The following is a 23,595-nucleotide window of genomic DNA, read 5'->3' as shown; positions in this document are numbered from 1 at the left end:
TGAGTGAAATGGGGAAAAAGTTCAGTATAGTTGGCCTTGCATAGTCTTGGGTTCTACATCTGCAAATTTAAACAACCTTAAGTCAAAAATATTTTTTAAAGTTACTTTGCTGCTGACATGTCCTACTCACACATAGTTAGGCCTACAGTGGTGGCCTGTTCCAAAGGTGAAACATCTACAGGCATATTTCCTTATTATTCTCTAAACAATACAACATGACATCTATTTACATAGCATTTGCATTGTATAAGGTATTATAAGTAATCTAGAGATGATTTAATGTAATCAGGAAGGTGTGTGTACGTTATATACTAATACCTCATCATTTTATATAAGGGACTTGAGCACCCATGGATTTTGGTATGTGTGGGGGTGCTGGAACCAATCCTCCATGGATATTGAGGGCGCGAGGGCATTTCCCACAGATCTTCCATGATATGTGTCCTATAGTTTGCTTCAGGGTGGTCATCAAATAATGGTATCCCTCTGTATGAGAAATAAAACGCAATCCCTTCCTGACCCTTGGTGTTGAAACATTGCTCTTTCTCTTTCCCTAGGCGTCTCAATAATAATGAATTCACCGTGTTGGAAGCTACAGGAATCTTCAAGAAACTTCCTCAGTTACGTAAAATGTAAGCCGTGCATTAGCCATCTTTGTGAATTTCTGTTGAGTTTTGTTGTGTTTTCCCCACCCCTTGGCAGTTTTATTTCGATTTCTTTGGAAATTGGAAAATATAAAAAATCCAGAGAAATGTTCCTATAATGACTACCTGTGGCACGAATTGAGGGTAATCTCCGAGAGGAACCAGAGTAATTGGCATTTTTCTGTATATTCCAATGATGCCAACTCCATTTCCCTAGCAGAGCAGTGGCATCTTTCTGTAGCTCAGACAGCTGGTCTGCTGTGGGCCCACAGCAGGAATCCAGCATCTAAGCACATGGGGGGGGGGGGGGGGGGGGGGAGGGCAGTCATGTGTTGTAACTTCCTGTGCTATTCCCCAAACCGTGCTGTTATTTCTCTTTCAGCACTTTCATGTCAACTATTTGACTTTTTGCTTCATTAAACTTTCATTAGGAGATAGTCAAAATTAATAATTGCTAAACTGGCTTGATAGCTCATCTGTGTGACTACATATCTACAACTCATATTTCAAAATAATTTTCTCAGCTCAGCAGTTTCAGCAACATTCAAAACAGTACTCCACCCCCCTGAGAATGAGGGGAGGGAGACACAGGGCAGAGGCCAAGAGTCCATGGAGCACCCTCCTCATATGAGAGAGGGAAGGAGGATTCTTCCATGATACCCGTGCTCTTATACAAGTAACTGGCCCACAGTCACATAGACTATAAGAGGCAGAGAGGACTAAAACTACTTTTGTGTGCTTGACCCCCGGGTTATATACTGCCTCCCAAAGAGTTTCTACTGGCTTAGTTGTCCTCCTTTTTCTCTGACATGAACTGCTCTTTTTTGTTGTTGTTGTTATTGTTTAGCTATAAGGTTCCCTTCTATACAATATATATTTTTTGAGAAGCTACTATGGGCAATGTTCTGAGAGGCATAAAATGATACGTAAAAATCACCCTTGTTCTGTGGACATTCCTGGTCTTGGAATGAGCAGTGAGAAAGAGAAAGAGGGAACGTATAGAAAGGTGTTGCCTCAACTGGACATTCTTGCCCTCCAGGCAAACATTGTAGTCTTTCATATCACACAAAATTCTGACAGTGAAGTTGATTGTTTTGACCCATTTTTACATGAGAAATTTCCCTGGAAACAAACTTATATTTGGATATATCTTTGAAGCTATCTAAATGCTGGAATATTTTAGTCCATCCTCCTTTTTACTCCGTTGCCTTCTTTTAGTCATTAATTCAGTCAACTTTCTTAATCAGGAGCATTTCTTTGAAAAGTTCCTTATTAAGTTTTGTGGCAAACAAAGGTTTATTCAACTCAATACCTGACCTCAAGAATTGTATACTCCTAGAGACCCATTCAGATCATGTTGACAATGACCAAGCTGGTATCTTTCACCATAAACATTACCCCTCAGAAGTGTTATGGCTTTGGCTTGGTGGAATCCCGAAGCGGTGTCCCTTCAGAGCCCTGGGCAGGGCAGAGATTGGAGATGGTGGGAGACTGTTCAGTAGGAGAAAATGATCAAACATGTCTCGGTGCCCTCATTGTGAGAAAGAGATTGTGTAAAACCTGTGTTTCAACACTTTTTATTTAGAAACTTTAGCAACAATAAGATTACAGACATTGAAGAGGGAGCTTTCGAAGGAGCATCTGGTGTAAATGAAATACTTCTCACTAGTAATCGTTTGGAAAATGTGCAGCATAAGATGTTCAAGGGATTGGAAAGCCTCAAAACATTGTAAGTATTCTCATCGAGTTGTGATTCTTCTACAGGATTATACTTCATGGTCATTACAATCCTGGGAGGGGATGGAGATTCCATTCTTCCTCATCACCCCAGCCATAGTAGCGCTTTCTTTCTTTCTTTCTCTCTCTCTCTCTCTCTCTCTCTCTCCCTCTCTCTCTCACACACACACACACACACACACACACACGCGCGCGCGTGCGCGCGCGTTGTTTGTGGATGCAGATTGTCTGTTCCTCTAATACCCTGACTTCAGCATGTTGCCTGCAGAAGAGAAAAGGGGTCTCTCCTGGCTGCGATTCCACAACAAGAAGGTCTTTGCTCTACTCCTTGTGGAGCTTAAATCCTCTGATCAGCCTCAGAACAATGGTTCTTCTTCCTTTTCCTCAAATCCCTCCTTCTAAGACTGTGTCTTGGACCCAGGTCCCTGGCTTCAGCATCTGCTCCAGCCCCCTGGCAGAACATCATTTCACCTGGGGAACCCCTCTGGCTGCCCTGCAAGGTCTTAATGCAAAAGACACTGACTGGTGTTGGAACTTTTATTACCAATTTCAAAGCAAATGTGCCAAGGGTTAGGAGTACTCACTTGCCCCGGGGTTGTGAGCTTGGGGAAAAGAAATTCTGTATGTTTCTAAAAGGTTGCTGGCCAAGGAGGATGAAATTGGATTGATTCCTAAGGACAACGCTAGAGTTACTTGGATTTCTACAGAGCACTTGTGTACTTTTTATAATCTCCAAAGTATGTAATTATGTTTGACAAAAGTGGTGGCCTGAACATTGGGAGAGACACAAAGCAAACTCTGAAGACAGCAGGAAACTCTTTGTCACCAAGCTGCAGCCCTAGGCAATGGTAGTGGAGAGGGGCCCCAGCTCCACTGTCTCCCCTAAACCCTCTCCTCTCCCTCAGCCCTCAGAGCCACAACCAGGGCACTGAGAGCCTGGAAGTCCATGGCCTGCTCTTTATCACGGGCAGAGAGCTCTCCTCCAGTCAGTGGGGATGTTACTAGCATCCCAATTTCAAATCCTGCTCAACAGCCTCTGCCCAGGGAAGTAGAATTGTGCTGCTTGAGGCACAGCCTGGAACCTAACCATCCAGCAGGACCCAGCTGCCACCTGCTGACCCCTGTCGTGGGTAACTTGGAGCCTCTTCAAGATGTTATGCAAATATTCAAATATTCCTTCAGCCTTTTAGGACAGAGATACTGAGTGTGTAGAAGAAGGCAGAAAAGTTATACCACGGGTGGCTGCATCTACTCCTGCCCCCGCTCCCCACCCCCAAGCTGTCTCAGGTCACTCAGCAAAACTCAGATCCTGCAGCAAGCAGAATTCTTCCTTCGGAGACAATAGTTGAGGGACTCCTTGTCATTGGAACCTTCTCCTTGAACGGGCAGTAGGAGGAGCAGGAACTGTAACTCCAACTGTATTGGTCTGTCCTGGGCTGCCGTCGTGAGAAACCAGACCGGATGACTTAAACAACAGGAATTTGTTTTCTCACAGTTCTGGAAGTCCAAGGTCAAGGTGCTGAGAGGGTTGGTTTCTGGGGAGGGCTCTTTTGTTGGCTTTTAGATTGCCATCATTTCGCTGTGTTTTTATTGACCTTCCCTCTGTGCCTGGGGGGACAGAGAGCTCTGTGTCCCTTTCTCTTACAAGGACACCAGTCCTATCCTATTAAGGCCCCGCCCGTAAGATCTCATTTAACCTTATCTACCTCCCTAAAAACGCTCTTTCCAATGCAATCACATTGGGTATCAAGGGCTTCAACATATGAATTTTAGAGGAACACAGCTCCATTCATAACACCACAGCAAAGACCTTATCAAAACATCTCTTCTGACTAGTTTCATTCACAGGATTCATCTTTCTCCTTCATTATGTTCCTAGCCCTGTTTTTGGGCCTCTTACGTTTGGGCACCTCAGCCAGACATCCAACTGGCTCACTCCTTAATCGCACTGTATCGCAACGAACATAACGGAGCATTCAGAGCCAAGCTCAGGGGAGTCAGAGGCCTCAGGCAGCTTTATCTGGACCTTATATTCCGCTCAGTGGTAACTTTCAGCTTGGAGCTATAAAGATTTTCGCAAGACTCCCCCACTGTCCCCCGAGTTCTTAACCCTCCGGGACTACTAAATCTCTTAGCAGTGCATGTCCATATTTCAGTGAGTCTTGGTTTGAATCCCCACTCGCAGGTGAAAGGTGGTAGGGATTTTTGTAGTGACAGAAAGCTAAGCTTTCTTCAACTCCTTCCAGGCGTTCCTCACTCCAACAAGAGTGAGACCAAGTGCTCTTTATTCTTTATGGTGAAGGGTGGAGCTGATAGAAATACTTTCTGTTGTGCCTTTGTGCCATCACATAAAATGTCTTCATGAGGGCTTCCTCCTTTCTTCTTACCCATGAGTTGGCAGGATGAAGAAGTGGGTGTTTCTTATTTATTCTAGGATTTTAAAGGAACACTTCGGTGTTCATTTGTTCTGCCTCTCTTTTTTTTTTTTTTTTACATCTTGCAATCTTCAGAGTCATCAACTCACAATTAGAAAAATTAAGGGAAAGAAATGAACTTTTCAGCATTTCTGAGTAAGACTTATGGCAATGACTCATTTTGACGTGGGGATTTTAGAAACCTTCTGCAATTTTTCTAAGCCCCACAAATAATCAGTTTAAAAAAAAAAATCAAGAACAGAGCCAAAACTTGAGCACAGTGTTAATCCTATTAATGACTAAAAAAAAAAGAAAGAAAAGAAAAAGAAAAAAAAATGGTCAGAATTGTTTAAAGAGAAGACCCATTTCACCTTCACTGTGAACAACTGAGATCTTTATTGCTTCTTTTGAGTTCTGGACTTAAAGCAATGAAGCAGTTTTCATAATTGAAATGATGTGTGCAGACTCTGTGGACGTTCAGTCAAGTTTGACTCCCCCGCTGATGTTGACACTGACTTGGCCTGTAAGTCCTTGAGATGCCCTTCGTCCTTCATCTGCTGTGGTTATTGATTCTGTTCTGCCTCCTTTCTGTTCAGCCTTCAATGCAGCACTGCAGTGAATACACAGATCACAGGGCCTAACTGGCTTACAGAGCTGCAGGTGCCTTAGGACGTTATGTAATCAGGCAAACAAAATTATGACATCCAAGGGACGCATCCTCCCCTCATCAGGTGGGGTTGGAAATCCACGCCTAGGCTCACCTTGCTTTTTGTAACTGAGGGTAATCATTGTTTTATTTTTGCACAAGGCTCTCAGTACATAGCCACAGGGCTTCCTAATGACTAGAGAACATTCAGGAAACAGTCCTGACCGCTACAGATTTGCAAAGAGGGGTTATCTTGGTCCTCAAATAGGCAAAAGTGATTGCCTGATGCTTTATCTCCATAACAATGTTCTCTTTTTCCCCTCTCAGGATGTTGAGAAGTAATCGCATCAGCTGTGTGGGGAATGACAGCTTCATAGGGCTGAGTTCTGTGCGGCTGCTTTCCTTATATGATAATCAAATTACTACGATTGCACCAGGGGCCTTTGACACTCTCCATTCCTTATCTACTCTGTGAGTATGAAAAATAGTCTTCATCTGTGTATTACTTGGGCCTCTGTGTTACATTTATTACTTTCATTGATAGCACTTTAATGCACTGTTAGGCATTTCATAAAAATGTGATCAAGGATTAAGTGGTGGTGGTGTTTTGTTTTGTGGTGTTTTTTTAAGACAAATTTCTTCATGTTAAACTTATTTTAACTTTCTCTAAAAAGATTACCTACTATCTTATATGAAACTGTAACCAAGATCATAGTATTGTTCAATCAGTTTTTTTAAAATAATAATGTCCTGTGGCTTCATTTTGAAATTTTAATTTTATTATTACTCGACTTTGCTGCAAGCAAAGGAAATGCTGTAGCTTTCCCTGAGTGTTCCTGCACGGGCATCTCTTCAGTATAAGTATCATCCAAACAGAGTTGGTAGGGTCATTTCCACCACCCCATGCTCAAGGGCCATTCACAGTGACAGGGGCTGCATCGGGGTGACCTGACCAGCAAGAAGGGCTGTTCACTAGAGGGCGTGAACTGTGACATTAGGAAAATATTAAAGAAATAGGTTGAGCCTTTCCAGAAGGATATGTTATGTAGGTTAGGTCTAGACACAGAACTTAGAAAGTGTCAAACACACAGACACACACACACACACCCCTCTCCGAACAATGCATTGCAAGCATATTACATATCAGTATCTAAGAAGCAGTGTTTGAAAATATAAATCTTACAAATCAAATCAGATTCTCCTGTAATGGTGACATACTAGTCTAACTCTAAAGGTAGTTAGAAAGAACAAAAAAAGAAGGGGGGGAAAAAAGCATGTTCAACATAGCTCAAGTCGCTGAAGAAATAATTTGAGGAAAGCATCCCTCCATCAGGAAAGTACTTGATCCCCTTCCCACATAAAGTGCGACATTTTACATGGGGTGACTAATTTGTGCATATTAAACATGGCATGTTTATAAATAATGGGATCGTCAATAGGTTTGTGCTGAAGTGGTGAGATGCCAAAAGTGCGGAGATTTGTAGAAGTGAATTCATTTTTATAACTGGCATTTAATCAACTCAGCTGTCAGCTTCGATGGGAAACCTATTCTCTTGAGCAAATAAGAAATGGAAATCTTGAAATGACAAATTAATGAAATAGCTGTTGTCAGGTTAAACTCAATAGTATAAGGTAATCAGCCTTCATCTTTATATTAAGTTGCTGCATTATCAGGGCAGGGGAGTCTGACAGCAGCTCAGACCTCAGACAAGTTTAAATGATCTCTAAATGAGCTATCCCTCAGGATCCACTGCATAAGCCCTAAATTGCTGCTTTCACTTTATTTTTTTGCGTGAAAGTATTTGAAAGAATTCCGCATATGAAAGTCTTGTTATTTTATAAATTTTACACATAAATATTTTAGCAAAAAAAAAAATGCATCCCATATATTGTGATGGGTTATGAATCGGGGGCTGGAGGGGATTATGAAACAGAAGGAACCATTTCACCAGAAATCGTGTGGGAAGTGGTAGAATGGGGTTTTGAGAAATAAGAAGGTTTCTTTTTTAAGAAACCCTGACTGAACTCAACTCTGCATTGCTTGCATGTGGCGCTTAGAAACCTCTTGGCCAATCCTTTCAACTGTAACTGCTACCTGGCTTGGTTGGGAGAATGGCTCCGGAAGAAAAGAATTGTAACGGGCAACCCTCGCTGTCAGAAACCCTACTTCCTCAAAGAGATCCCCATCCAGGATGTGGCCATTCAAGACTTCACCTGTGATGATGGTAAGAAGGCCGCGCCCAGCCTGTGGCCCCCAGGCGTCCAGTGACTGGGCTGATGCTAAGGGTGCAGCTGCCCAGCGTATCCGTCCAAAGATGGTCCTTGCGCATCTTTTTCGTTGCTTTGTTATGTTTTAGCCAGAGGACACTTCCTTTCTCAGAGGGCACCTTCCTATCCAAATCTACTTTGTGCTTTTGAAGGCTGTAGATTTTCCAATTTCCAACTGGCAGTTGGTACTGTTTTTACAGCTTCGTTTTAACATTTCTTTATTACCCTAAGCATCTCTTCTAGTAGCTATCATTTCCAAATGAGAAAAGCAATTGACTTCTAAAATAGAAATGCTAGTAAATCCAACAAAAGTAATAATTTTTGCTTTTTCATGCACTCTATGTATCATGGCATTTTATTGGAGTAACCCTGTCAGGCTCTGTAATTATTGCCAGTGAATGCAGAACTGATTTGAGTTCATACTTTAAAATGAAGGACCCTGTCCGGCTGGTGTGGCTCAGTGGTTGAACATTGACCTATGAACCAGGAGGTCAGGGTTTGATTCCCAGTCAGGGCACATGCCCGGGTTTGCTGGATCCCCAGTGTGGGGCATGCAGGAAGCAGCCGATCAATGATTCTCTCTCATCATTGATGTTTCTATCTCTCTCTCCCTCCCTCTCCCTTCTGCTCAGAAATCAATAAAAATATATTTTTAAAAACGAAGGACCCACACCATTTTTGCGAAACGTTTGAAATAATTCTGTCCCTTTATGCCTCTTCACGTCTGTCTCCTTAATTCAGTTAACACATAGATTCTAATTAAAAGTGTAATTTATATAAATAACTGCACAAAGACAGTAACTATTATCATTGTATTGATGATACACACTGGACATTATTTTCTGGAATTCTGCCCTCGGCTGTCTAGAAACAGAGCTATTTGAAACGTATGGTGTCTGTCAATCCTTACTGCCCTCCACATCTGTGATCGTATGGCCCGAGATGGGTGCTTGTTACGTTAATTTAAAGCCATAAAATCATTTCTAACCTCTTCAAAACTGCAAATCTGGGTTTTCCTGTATGTCTTTTGGCAATTTAGGAAATGATGACAATAGCTGTTCCCCACTGTCCCGCTGTCCCGCGGAGTGCACCTGCTTGGACACAGTGGTCCGATGTAGCAACAAGGGCTTGAAGGGTTTGCCCAAAGGAATCCCAAGAGATGTCACTGAATTGTAAGTAAAGCTTGTCTGTCTTTCTTTTCTGAATATTGAATATGTTATACTCCAAGGGAAATGGGCTTCACACCGAAGTTTTTACAGTCCTGTTTGCAGATTACATTCTAGGGGCCATTAATTAGTATCACATAAAACCTTAAACAAATAATACGAAAGCTAGTTCAGAGACCTTGGGAAATGCCGGTTGTGTGTGTTTCTCTTCTTTCACTGCAGGATTTCTCAGTGCCTTTATTATGCCAAGGTGCACTGTGGAGCTCCAAGAGAGGGTGGTAAAATGTGAGGTAGCTCCCATACTTACTTGTTTCTATAGCCCTTTTGCCATGGAATATGTTGCAAGACTAATGTCCCATCCAGTGCACCGTGGGAAATGCTGTATATTTAGTTTATCTACAGTGTCAGGATATCCCATTTGGTTAAGTATCCCTTACCACTGTGTCTCCTGGGAGAACATCTCACCATATGTGGTGCATTAACATCTGGGAGGTGGGAGAAGCTGGCATAATCCTTAAAAAGAAATGTGTGACTACCCTTTGGACTTGAATCAGAGTCCCTCGGTTTGTAAAGGGTGTGGGGCCAGTTATCTCTAACATTTTCATTACTGACATTTAACCACAGAGTACATTGCCAAGGCACAATATCCAGACACTAAGCACCACCCACACCTTAGCGGCCTCGTGCTATGTGCTGCTCTGTGTGGGAAATAGAATAAATCAGAGACTAGACTGCTTAAACGTTATGCATACGTGCTCTGTTCCATTCCTTCATCTGTGTACCACGGGCCATGTACACATGCCTGACGTGCAATTAAGTTATTTTGCCTCATTGATTTTTGTCTGTATGGAACCATGTATCAAAAACAAATTAAGTCCAACTGTACCTCATGCAAATGCGTACCTGTCATTAATGCGGATGCATCCAAGTACCCCCAATGAGCAGCTTTGATAAACTTTGGTCCATGCGGAACATTCTTAATGAGGTTTAAGGAGATGCCACTTCAGTTGTCAAAAAACTTGTTCTCAAATCCTGTGCAGTTCTCTGAATCTTAATTTGGTCCTGAATGGAACACTTAGACAGAAACCGTGCGATCTTAGCATGTGTGCACAGAAGGTCCCTCTCGGATTTGAATAGTTGTGAGGTGATCGGTTTCTCTCTCTGACTACCAGTCGCAGTTGTTAGTTAATGATAAGCACTGGATTTTTTTTGTGTGTGGTGTGTAATTAAAGACTTAGTTCTCACTTTAATGTGTATTTAGTTCAGGAGGTTACCCTCCATCCAGAGTTGGGAAGCTAGATGCCTATAGAATAGTCTGTATGCATTGATTCTAGGTGCACCCCACCAAGGACATAGCATACCATTCAGATTGTCTTGATGCTAAATCTCTTCTTGGACCATTAACTGGCTATCTCTTAGTCATTTTACCTGGTTCCCGTTAAATAATTTTGACCTTGATTTTTGAAACAATTTGCCCGGCTGGCATGGCTCAGTGGTTGAACGTCGACCCATGAACCAGGAGGTCACGGTTCTATTCCTGGTCAAGACACATGCCCGGGTTGTGGACTCCATCCTCAGGGGCAGCCAATCAATGACTCTTTGTCATCATTGATGTTTCTTTCTCTCTCCCTCTCTCTTCCTCTCTGAAATCAATAAAAATATATTTTAAAAATCATTAAAATATTTAACATTCTTTCATTTCCTTACTAAACCATATTTGAGAACCTGTTTGATCCATGTCCTGTCTATGCCATTTCCGTGTTTCTTTTATCATGTAGTCAAGTCTTCCATCTATTTCTCTATAAATGTTTTAAAGTAATCTCTTTTGCTAAAGAAAATAGATTACAGAGATGAAAAGAATGAACTCATCTCTTGTAAATTCTAGGTTTACTCCCCCAGAGAGATTATTCTTAGAACCACACTGAGTCAGCAGTATTTTCCCTTTATATATGCTTGTATTAGAAAAATGCCATGTGCTTATTTTATTGAATTATTAAAGAATTTGGTGAAATAATGTTGGTGGAAAATGTTAAACAAACGGTATCTATTATTTTTAATCAGTTCCATATAATTTCCCTCTTAGATTGTTTTACATGTAAACATGCATAGCACTACATTCTGGAATGAAGGGAGAGTGTTGAAGTACATGGGATTATGCTGCCCTCTAGTGGTAACAAGAAAACATTTATCTACAGGAAGAAAGGAGGGAGAGGAGTTGAAATATAGTCAGAAATTTTGAGTAGGCATAAGGACTCATCTCATGTGCTGGCTCTTAATCAAATATTTACTATGTACTTTGATAATTTGTGACTTTTCCTAACTGTTTTCGTTTTTAAATAGTTGAACTAGACTGTTATCTTAGGCAATTTCTCAGTTACTGCTGTATCCTGCAAAAATATAACCTCAACCCCGGATCTTAAGATTGGCCCCGACACTGAGGCAGGAGCGGGGGTCACATGCCCCTGCGCCAGAATTGATTGTGGGCACTTCTATACAGATGACCCAAGTTAGTGAAAGAATGTTTACCCCTCCCCATCCATATTCTGGGAGAGAAGAGCCTGGGAGGAGATAGAATTTAGTGTGTGTGGGTGCGCGCGCGCATGCGTGTGTGTCATCATGGATATTTAAGCATTCCTTTACTTAGGTGTCTTGCCAGTTAGCCCAGAGCCTATCTATTCTCTGATTATTCTGCTGACTCTCATCAGAAAGGGACACTTTACTTACGTGTGGTTATTTGATTATTACTTTTGCATATAGATGCTATTTTTGTGCACTTGGTAAATGTGATTTTCTAAGAAACATCCTATAAGTAATACCAGCAAGTAGATATACAATGGCAAAAACTATTTTAAGGTATTATTAATTGAAATCTACTTCTGTTTAAATTCCCAAATATCTCCTTTACAACATTCATTGTTGTTTACTAATATGCTGATAATATTACGGCGGTAAAGAGTGGTCTCGCCCTCGGCGAGGTTCTGCCCGTAGGGGGTGCCTTTCATGGTTCTGCCTCCACATAAACACAAGCAAAGTGGGGTTTGACTACAAATGTGCTTATTTGAATGAACCTTCTTGCTGACAAGAAAATGGCTGGACACATGCCTGCCTTCTTAGAAAACCACGAAGAACTGGACTCGCCAGTCTCTCCTGGATTTTAGAATTTAGCCCAAGTGATCCACAAAAGAATCTGCTGGATTGGACAAAGCGATTTTTTTCTTTTTCTCTTCAATAGCAATCTCAGCTAGGAACATGACATCTTTTTTAAAAATATTTTTTATTGATTTCAGAGAGGAGGGGAGAGGGGAAGAGAGATAGAAACATCAATGATGAGAGAGAGTCATCGATTGGCTGCCTCCTGCACACCCCACACTGGAGATAGAACCTGCAACCAGGGCATGTGCCCTGAATAGGAATCAAACCACTCAATGCTCAACCACTGAGCCACGCCGGCTGGGATATGAACATGACATCTTGAAGTCAAAAATCACTAAGTGCTTCCTTACCTCCAATAAGAGTGAAATATTCTTCAACTATTCTAGGATACACTACTGTTACTTTTTTAAAATATGCCCTAGCCGGTTTTCTCAGTAGTTAGAGCATCGGCCCATGGACTGAAGGGTCCCTGTTTCACTACCCAGTCAAGGGCACATACCTCAGTTGCAGGTTCGATCCCTGGCCCCTTTCCAGGCGAGTGTAGGAGGCAACAAGTGAATGTGTTTCTCTCACATCCATGCATTTTTCTTTCTTTCTTTCTTTCTTTCTTTCTTTCTTTCTTTCTTTCTTTCTTTCTTTCTTTCTTTCTTTCTTTCTTTCTTCCTTCCTTCCTTCCTTCCTTCCTTCCTTCCTTTCCCTCTCTCTTTCTCTCTCTCTCTCTCTCTCTCTCTCTCTCTCTCTCGATGAATGGAAAAGATATCATCAAATGAGGATTAAAATAATAATAATAGTAGTAATAATAATAATATTGTTTCCTTGTTTTTAGGTACCTGGATGGGAATCAATTCACATTGGTTCCTAAGGAACTCTCTAACTACAAACACTTAACTCTTATGTAAGTAACTTACGGTATGTTTCTGCCTTTGACTTCTCATTCTATTTCATGAAAATGGGATAGCAAGGGGCAGAGATGTAGTGAGCCTTCCGGATAATATAACTCACTCACAGTCAGAGGCTCCCCCTCGCTCACCTGGTTCTGGATCACTAGCTCCGGCTTCACTGTGTATCAGTCAGGCCATGGCAAGGCCTAGAAAAGGTCCTCTCGTCAAAGTACAAATATGGTTAAGTCTGTATCAAAGGATTGTAAAGATTTGGCAAGAAGGGTACTGCTATTCATAATGAATATGGGCTATTTTATGACAAGCCAAGGAAAGGTAGAAAAACATATTTTTATTCTTGACTTTAAACAAAAGACGGTAGATGATAGTAATCTCACTGGAAACATAAATCTGGTTTATTAGGTTTGATTCTCTTTATATAATAAATTATGAATTGTTATGGGCTTCCAGTATTCAAATTCATTTTATAAAATCTATGTTTACTTCTACAGTATTTAAGAAAATGTGACAAAGACGCTGACATTCTGAGTATAAATTTCAAAACACTGTTGTTGATTTTTTAGTTTGGTTTGATGTCCTAAGATAATATCTTTTTTTCATTCATGTATGTAAATAACTTTTTACCATTTTAAAGTAGATATAAGATTATATTTAAGCACACAAAAATTTCTATCTAGTTATGTGCAAAATGCTTTTAAAAATATATAACCTCACCCAATATAATGTCACACTTAGGGTAGCCTTGATAGAAACTGATAACATTTCTCACAAAACAAAATATTAGCAACAATAGTGAATGTAAAGGGAAATACTTTATCTTGTTTAAGTCTATCTGGTTTTAGAGTAAATATGACTGGCTTAGGAGGTTATTCCTAATTGGTGAATTCTAGAAACTGAGGTAGCAGAAGATGTTGAATTTCTCAATGTAAACATTGCCCTCTGGCAGCAATTTTCAAGTGGTGTGCTGCAAGAATTTTTAAAACATGCTATGCCTGACTATTTAGCCAGGGGCACTGATATCTTTTCCCTTTGGTTGTCAAATTTAAAAAATGACAATAGCCAACACAACAATAGCCAACAATTTTGAATGTATCAAAATTATACCTCTTTCTGCCCTGGCCAGTGTTGCTCAGTGGTTGGAATGTCGGCCCATGCACTGAAGAGTCATGGGTTTGATTCCTACTCAAAGGTCATGTACCTGGTTTGCAGGTTCTATATCCAGCCCCAGATGGGGCACATGTGGGGGGAAACCAATAATGTGTCTCTCGCACATTATTGGTTTCCTTCCTTCCCTCCCTCCCTCCCACACTCTCTAAAAAAATAACTCACATAAATGAGTGAGAATTAACAACAACATGAGTGAGGATTAACAACAACAAAGGTATACCTATTTTTTGTGAAATCGGCAAACATTATAATATAGTTGTGGTGTTCTGCAGAATTTTAATAATGAGTTTGTGTGCCATGAAATGAAAAAAGGTTGAAAATCGCTGCCCTAGGGAGGTGGAGGTTAGTTAAAATGATGCTTATGATTTTCAATTTTCCTTAAAAATACGGGAAAACACTTTGTAAGAAGCATCCAGGACTGTTTAGATGACAAACTATGAAATTAAGGAAAAAGGAATACCCTCCAAGGCGCCTTGTTCTGCCCTAGTTATTTGTTTAACAGCAGCAACAAGCGATTACGTGCATTTTGTTCTGTTAAATAAACCATTAAATTGCTGCAGTTTCCAAAGGGTCACTTGAGCAGAACCGGGTCATTTGCGGGACAGTGCGTGATTATTCCAAACCAATTTGAAAATGAAAAATGAGAATTTGTAGATCCACAAATGGTTTCACCAAGGAGTCATTTTGCTGATATAGATATATTTATTTCCTTTTTAAAAGTTAGGTATAGTACTTCAGTAGTTGAGAACATGGATTTTAGAGCTTCCATAACATCCCTACTATTTTCATAATTTAATTGGTCCATTTTACTGATACTTTTGGTGCTTTAATAAAGGAATGGATAATTAGCTATTCTGGATCTTGCATTTAATGATTCATATATTTTACTCCAGAAAAATTTCATGAATATAAATACACACACATAAATTATATCCTAAATTATTTTTTCATGAATTTTTCTCTTATTTATATATTTGGCATTTTGCTTTAGGAAAACATTAGTGAATATATACATCTTCACTAATATCTGTGTCATTGTTGAATATATGGAGGCATATATATTCATAATTTTTCCTAAAGCAAAATGCAAAATATGTATATGTAAATGTTATATATGATTATATTTCATTATATGTTATATTTATATTATGTCATTATATTATATATATCACATATATATAGCAAAAATAAGATCAAGTTCACTGAATATAAATTATAACCCATAGTACAAAATGCACTTATAAATAGCCATTTAGCTTCAGTAAATAATTCACATCTCTCTCATTTACTTATCATTCAATAAATAGATATTTACTGATGATCTAGTATGTATTGGTGACTTTGACCAAGGGCCGTGGTCGGCTAACTGCGGCTCTTGAGCCACATGCGGCTCTTTGGCCCTTTGAGTGTGGCTCTTCCTAAGCCTTAGGAGTACCCTAATTAAGTTAATAACAATGTACCTACCTATGTAGTTTAAGTTTAAAAAATTTGGCTCTCAAAAGAGATTTCAATCGTTGTACTGTTGATATTTGGCTCTGTTGACTAATGAGTTTGCCGACCACTGGCCAAGGGCAAAATTGTTTTTTTGCTTTTCTTTAAATATATTTTTAATGACTTCAGAGAGGAAGGGAGAGGGAGAGAGAGCTAGAAACATCAATGATGAGATAGAATCATTGATTGACTGCCTCCTGCATGCCCCCTACTGGGGATCGAACCCACAACCTGGGCATGTGCCCTTGATCAGAATGGAACCTGGGACCCTTCAGTCCACAGGCCAACGCTCTATCCACTGAACCAAACTGGCAAGGGCAGAGCAGAGTTTTTAATTAAGGCATTTTGTTGTTGTTGGTGGTGGTTTTTCAAATACGTCTTTCTTGATTTCAGAGAGGAAGGGAGAGGGCGAGAGAGAGAGGATATATTCGTGAGGATATATTCCCAAGAAGATAAGTATGTGTAACTGATGGAACTTTCAAAGACAAAAGTTTCTTTCCCCCCATACAATGTGTCCATTGTAACTGGCCTCCACATGCCTTTGTTCTGGGACCAGGCAGCAGTAGCAGGGTCTGGGGAAGGTCACAAGTCTTACAGGAGAGAGAGGAGAAAGGACATGGGGAAAGTGAGCTCGCTCTAAATCTTTTCTGAAGTGAAACTGGCTCGGGTGCCTACACCTCATTGGCCAAAGCAAGATGCATGAATAGTTGTGAATAACATTATAGTCTATTCTAGAAGGTTGCCTGATGTCTTGTTATTTTCAGGTAAAAGCTGAGCGCTAACATTGTTGCTATGACCTTGAACAAAAAGACCTTCTCTTTCTATGAATCATGAATATTTCCATGTCTGTGCTAACAGTAGACTCCATTTCCTTCTTTTTCTCTTTCAGAGACTTAAGTAACAACCGAATAAGCACCCTTTCTAACCAGAGCTTCAGCAACATGACCCAGCTCCTCACCTTGTGAGTTTGAAAGTGCGGTACTGAGTTTTCATTAATTCGTGGGCACAGTGCATTTTCTAGGCACTGGACATTCCTGGTAAACAAGACAGATAGCATCTTTGCCCTTGAGGAATGTAAATACTTGCTGGGAGAAACAGACAAATAATGCCTCAATCAGCCAGCAAACACAGACATTACAAAAGGCGGTGGGTTCTATAAAAGACAGAAGGGATATTTACACCTGTGGTGGGGTTAGAGGAGATGCCTAAGCAAATGTATGCAGAAGGTCACCTTCGGGAAGGCATAGTTGAGGCATCAGCACCTGTGGAGGTAGGAAGCTTTCTGGGCTGTACTTACGAAATATATAGGTTGTTTCACTAAAACAATATAATATTTTTTTAAATATTATGTGTCAATATTCTCAATTTATAAGATACTAAAATAACCTTCTTCTTAGCCACTTTATTTTAAAAATGACATCCGACCCTTTTTGGATGCCTGAGTAAGACCACTTGGCTTCTATATGCTTTCAGGATTCTTAGTTACAACCGTCTGAGATGTATCCCTCCGCGAACCTTCGATGGATTGAAGTCTCTTCGATTACTGTAAGCATCTGATGTTCAACAAAGAAACTCTTCTCAGGGATCGAGTTGTCTATTTACTACTGGCTTAACGGCTTTGTTGATCCTTGGGTGTGTTCGGTTATATGCATTTACTACCAATTTGGAAAAGCATATCTGACTACATCATTGTTCATCAGCTTTAATTTGGACAATGTAATTTTCTCTTCTGTCACGTTTTTGCTGTAGTTGTTTATTTGATAATATACAATATTTAGAGGTATGTTTTATGTAGAGTCAACTAATTTTGAAGGAAATGTAGGAAATGTTGTCTTTGCTAATTACATAATAAGTGAATTTTAAAGTATATAAAATAAAACATGATTCTCAAGCCCAGTACCGTCCCTAAGAATTTACCATTATCCAATTTGATGTTCTCTTCTGATCCTCCCTTATACACATTTGGTTTTTGTTTTTAATATATTTTTCTTGATTTCAGAGAGGAAGGGAGAGAAAGAGAGAGAAATATCAATGATGAGAGACAATCATTGAACGGTTGCCTCCTGCACACCCTCAACTGGGGATTGAGCCCACAACCAGGTCAATTGCCCTTGACCAGAATCAAATCTGGAACCCTCAGTCCACAGGCTGACACTCTATCCACTGAGCAAAACTGGCGAGGGCAAACCATTTGGTTATTTTGATGATATACATATTCCCTGGCTATATCAATTTGAAAAGCCATAAATAGGAATTGTTCTTTTTCTGTCACATCTTCACTATCATTTGTTTTACTTCCAAATTTTCATAATTCTGTTCATCACTCTAAAGAACAGCCCACACGTCCACTTTGGTACAAATGTGCTAGCAAGTTCAGCAGTGATTTGCAGGGGAATTACTGTCAAGTGTACTGGGAGAATACAAAAAATAAACACCACATTGCCCCTCAAATGGGATTTTGTCAATTTACAAATTTATTTTTTCCACCAACTATTTAATAGAGTACCTGCTTTAAAGCACTCCTGCCAATATTGAATATCATCAATCCTTTCATTTCGTTGTATGACAAAAGCAACTTTATTTCCCATTTCTGATTTAATTTGCAATTCCAATTACTCGAGCATTTGAATATATTTTGTTTATTGAGCATTTGTGCTGCTTAATCTATGAGCCTGATCATATCATTGCCCTATTTTTATTGAGTACTTTATCTTTTCCTTATTAACTTACATATCTTTGTACATCTAGCACTTGACTCTAAGTTTGCAGGTCTTTTCACAAAGGAATTATTCCTCGTATCTTATATGTGTTGCAAATATTCCCCATCCTGTTCCTTATATGTAATATTTTATAGTATGAGTAAATTTTCTGTTCTCAAAAATGTATCACTCCTTTTCATTATGGTTACTGAGTTTTACACAATGATTTTGAAAGCCTTTCCTATCCTGTTTATAAAACGGAACTCTTCTGTATTTTCTCTTACTACACTTCAATTTTATTTTTACATGTAACTCTTCAACCTAGAATTTATTTTATGCATATGACTTGAGGTAGGAACTAATTTTTTGCTTTCTTTTTTTTTTAATATATTTTATTGATTTTTTACAGAGAGGAAGGGAGAGAGATAGAGAGTTAGAAACATCGATGAGAGAGAAACATCGATCAGCTGCCTCCTGCACATCTCCCACTGGGGATGTGCCCGCAACCCAGGTATATGCCCTTGACCGGAATCGAACCTGGGACCTTTCAGTCCGCAGGCTGACGCTCTATCCACTGAGCCAAACCGGTTTTGGCGAATTTTTTGCTTTCTGAAATAAATATCAAAGCTATTTATTGACCCACAGGTTGAGAACGCTGGACTAGACCATCTTGCCTGCACTGATTTAAAATGCTTATCATCAACTGAAGTTTCATATACATGCATGGGGATTTTTCTGAACTCTCTGGGTTATAGGAAATTTAATTTTCTTTTTCTTGTTTTAGTTCTTTACATGGAAATGACATTTCTGTTGTGCCTGAAGGTGCTTTCAACGATCTTTCTGCATTATCACACCTGTGAGTACCTAGTTCGTGATGTGGGTTTAAGCTCCAGCTGTCCCTGGCAAGCGAGTTTGCAACACGCATCCTCTGCTGCCCCTTTTATTGTCACATCATCACATGTGAATGGTTCCGTTTTAAAGAAAATGTAAAGATTTTCAATGTAGATATGGTGAACTCCACAAGATAGCCTTCATTTATTCTTTTGGCCCATACTCCCCATTAGTAGAGTTCTCTTTGCTTACCCAACGTCCTAGCCAATACCTTTCCTCTCGTTGTTCTCTGATTCTAAAATATTGGCTCTCTTCCATTCAGTCTCTCCAAACCCAATTGTTCTAAGACACATCCCAAGTACCACCTCTTCCATGAAGCCTACCCTGGTTGCCTCAAACAAGATTCATTTATTTAGCAAATATTACTCAGCAATGGCTATGGTTCCATGCAGAAATAAATGAGACCGAGTTCACGACCTTATAATGTGGTAGAGGGCAATAGCCAAATCCTCACACTGGGTGAAACACTTTTTTGTGTTCTTTGTTATAGCAGCCATTTGCACCTCCATATTTCCTGGAAGTGCAATTTTAGAAATTAAAAATATGAGATAAATGGGATCCAAAAACTCAGCTGGGTCAAATTTCATGATTCTGTTATTTTCGGTTGTACTGTTAAGACCATGGCCAACCTGGACGGAAGTTGGGGGGATGGTCCTAGGATCCACAGCCTTCCTAGGGCGGGCTGCAGGGGCATTCCTGGGGAGCAGTTCTCTGCTTTGGCTTAAATATCAGTGTCACTGGGCTCCCATTTCCCCAGAGAGGTTGCCTGCCATGTCCCCTCTTGGTTTTGCCCTTCCCTCCCAAACCCACCAAACCCCAAATAAGACTGTAGAAAATTGAGAAAGGGGGATGGGCGAAGGATAGGAGTGAGTTGTCAATCATGCTACATCTGAATTTGTCCTATGGGGGCTGTGTTCTCCATGCAGGTGTTTGCACATCTGATTGTTTGGTGCCTACAGTGAATAATCCTTCCAACTAAACGATTAGGGCGCAGGAGGCAAGACCTCTATGTTTTCCATATTTGAACCCCAGCACCTCAAAGTCAACATCAGGACCACTCAGTGTTGTCATTTGCCTGAGACACAATGTAATGAAAGCCAATAGCTCTGGGTGCAAGACTGTGGTGCTCTCTGGCAGACCAGACCCAGCACAAAGAAGAAGGAAGCGGCCGTCCCATCCGCTAGGTCAGGGTGATGGAGCAGGAAGGGCTGCCCTGGGCAACGTGGCTTGAGCTCAGGGGAACAACCCTTTCTGTGGCCACCCCGCTCACAGTGAGGGCGACTTGAACTTCTTTGTCCTGTGTTCCGTTCACTCCTGTATTTATTGTATGCGTTTGTCTCTTACTCCCTAGATTATAAGCAGCTCTGCTCTATTCACTTTTTCTGTGCATCCCTCACATAGTAAGGACTTAGCAAATGTCACTAAGGAAGAGACCAAATGACTCAAAAACATCATTTTGCTCATTTTTTATTTGTAAAAAGAGTTTGAATCTGACGCAGATATGAGCTTAGCTTTTACTCCAGTTTTTTTGTTTAGAGTTGGGCATTAAAGTTGCAATGTAAAGTATTGTAAAGTATTTTACAAGCATATTATGGGGATTTTCTAATAAAACAGTAACTTCAATTTTGTGTAGACCGTAGACCTAAAATGTTATTAATCTGAAGTTAATTATCAATCAGAATTAATCAGTTTTTAAATGCTGTTTTATGTATCTCTTGTGCCCAAATTTGGCAATTTTACAAACCCAGTGGTTAACTTATTTGGCCTCAGGTTCTTCATCTGTAAAATGCTTTATTAATACTATTGCCATCAGAGAGTTGCTATTTTGGATAAAATGATGTAATTCAAGTAAATACACGGCTTAGCACAGTCCCCGCCGATGGAATGACGCAGTAAATGTTAGCTATTGCCTTGATTACTTTTCCTATCGCTACTGCTGCCTGTGTGAGTAGCAACCAAAGCTCTGAAATGAAACACTTTGTAAAGGGACCTTCATCCAATGACCGTCTAAATCAGCTCTGTGAACTAGCGTCTCTGTTTTCCCAGGCACTTTCTCATCTTTGTGTCTGTGTCTCACTGGTTTTACCCTTGGAACATCCTCCCCAGCCTTCCCCACCTACTTGACTCATCTAAAAGCTTAGACATTTTAACCACCAGTCCCCCAAGGAGTTATCCTCTGTCCACAGTCCTCTTGTAAATCCTTCTGCTAGAGCACTTCTAAAGGAAGTGTGTGTGCATATATGTGTATAGGTTAATCTCCCTCGCAGAAGGAGTTCTTGGGAGTTAAGAGTAATGTAGGTTTCATATTGGGGTCCCCGGAACCCAGCATCGTGATTGCGTTCTCATTAAATAATCGGTGAATGAAGGCAGCGTTGATCTCCACCCAATTTAAACCTGTCTCTGCAAATACCTGGATGCTGTCTGAATTTCAGGTGTGTGTTAACACTAGTGATGACTCACTAAATCTCAGTTGCACATAATCCAGGAAAATGGGTAACCCAATGTCTTCATTTTCTTCTAAGTTGTTTTTGCCAGTAAATCTATAGGGAATGTCTACTGAGCATCGCTTTATGTTCCCTTAGGAAATAATACTTGTGTGTGTGTGTGTGTGTGTGTGTGTGTGTGTGTGTGTGTGTGTGTGGTGTTTTTCAGAGCAATTGGAGCCAACCCTCTCTACTGTGACTGTAACATGCAGTGGTTATCCGAGTGGGTGAAGTCGGAATATAAAGAACCGGGTATTGCCCGTTGCGCCGGACCAGGAGAAATGGCGGATAAACTGTTACTCACAACTCCATCCAAAAAATTCACATGTCAAGGTATGGTATTTAATCGTTTGTATTTCTGTAAATAAAAATTTGCCATGTCTATTTCAAAAGAAAAAAAATACCGTTTGCTGCTAGATTTTAAAGGTATCACTGAAAAGCCCCAGTAACTACTGTTTCCACCCACGCTTGGGCAAGACAGAGCAGTTACCTGAGGCACCCAAGTAAAGAAGGAGGCTTTTCAAATAAATTGCAGAAATAGTCCATTGGAAATTATGAGGTTTTCTTTAAATCGCATGAAGAAGTGAAGAGTGCACAATTTCTGGACATTCCTCTCATAGCCTCTAACAAGTGACATGTCTTGCTGCTCATTTTTTATTTGTAAAAAGAGTTTGAATCTGACACAGATATGAACTTAACATTTACTCAGGTTTTTTATTTAGAGTTGGGCATTAAAGTTGCAATGTGAAGTATTGTAAAGTATTTTACAAGCATATTATGGGGGCTTTTGCTTTGTCTGAACGTGTGCCCCGCTCCCAGGGCTGCCAGGGCCCTGTGGCTCCCTGACGCCAGGTAAGAAGACGAGCCCCCCGGTGTCAGGCCAAACCTCCCCTCGGGCCTCTCGTGCTACCCTCTTCCTGGGATAATATGGCTGTGGCTTCCTTCCTTATGTCCCTTGTTTCCCCTTTGTTTTATGTATTTGTGGATTTGCAATAGCATCTTATTTAAAAATATTTTTTCTATTGTTACAAGAATAATATATACCCAACATAGAAAAATCTAAAGAATAAATTGTAAACAATAAGAAACGTTTCATTTCTGCAAAAACTAAAATGAATCATTAATCCCAAAACCTAGAGGTAAATATTATTAAACTTGTTTTGTATATTTTTCCATGTTTTCTAGTCAAATGCATGGGTTTATTTTTTATTTTTTAATATATTTTTATATTTTTATTATTGATTTCAAAGAGGAAGGGAGAGGGAGAGAGAGATAGAAACATCAATTATGGGAGAGAATCATTGATCAGCTGCCTCCTGCATGACCCACACTGGGGATAGAGCCCACAACCCAGGCATATGCCTGACCAGGAATTAAACTGTGACCTCCTGGTTCATAGATCAGTGCTCAAGCACTGAGCCACGCCAGCCAGGCTCAAATGCATGGATGTATATTCTTTACCAAAGATGGCACAGAAGGTTACTGTCATTCTTAATTTGTAGATTTTCAAGAGGGCCACTCAGCATTAATAGATAGAGGAGAGAAATTCTTGAAAATTTAAAATGTATAATCAGTAAATGTTTATAAAACATGTTTTATGTGTAAAACTAAATCCTTGGTATCAGGAACATATAGAAATTTGTGTTATGTTCTTGCCTTCCAAGGCTTGAAAACCTAGCTGAAAAGATAAGCTTCCAACATTCACACCTTTAGGTGGGAAAAATGTATCTAAGTAGGTCATAGTGTACATTGGGTCATAGTGGGTCACAGTGTACAATGGGTCACAGTGAGTCCTAGTGTGCAGTGGGTCACAGTGGGTCACAGTGTACAATGGGTCACCGTGGGTCATAGTGTGCAGGGGCTCACAGTAGGTCATAGTGTGCAGTGGTCACAGTGGGTCATAGTGTACATTGGGTCACAGTGGGTCACAGTGTACA

At 40.2% G+C, this 23,595-nt stretch overlaps 1 protein-coding gene across 11 annotated transcripts in view; it reads left to right on the top strand.

The window, feature by feature from the left end:
• SLIT2 (slit guidance ligand 2) overlaps positions 1–23,595 on the top strand; it is a 346,357-nt gene that overhangs the window by 255,422 nt on the left and 67,340 nt on the right. For all 11 annotated transcript variants that reach the window (XM_014532277.1, XM_014532270.1, XM_014532275.1 and 8 more), the window contains 10 exons: positions 558–632; positions 2,230–2,373; positions 5,769–5,912; positions 7,500–7,666; positions 8,749–8,881; positions 12,855–12,923; positions 16,475–16,546; positions 17,059–17,130; positions 19,069–19,140; positions 21,828–21,991. In XM_014532277.1, coding sequence (XP_014387763.1) covers positions 558–632; positions 2,230–2,373; positions 5,769–5,912; positions 7,500–7,666; positions 8,749–8,881; positions 12,855–12,923; positions 16,475–16,546; positions 17,059–17,130; positions 19,069–19,140; positions 21,828–21,991 — 1,112 coding nt within the window. The remainder of the gene's footprint in view (positions 1–557; positions 633–2,229; positions 2,374–5,768; positions 5,913–7,499; positions 7,667–8,748; positions 8,882–12,854; positions 12,924–16,474; positions 16,547–17,058; positions 17,131–19,068; positions 19,141–21,827; positions 21,992–23,595) is intronic.

Source organism: Myotis brandtii, unplaced genomic scaffold (genome assembly GCF_000412655.1).
Source record: "Myotis brandtii unplaced genomic scaffold, ASM41265v1 scaffold869, whole genome shotgun sequence".
NCBI lineage: Eukaryota > Metazoa > Chordata > Mammalia > Chiroptera > Vespertilionidae > Myotis > Myotis brandtii.
The sequence above is the reverse complement of the archived record's forward strand: the minus strand, read 5'-3'. Positions and strand labels throughout refer to the sequence as shown.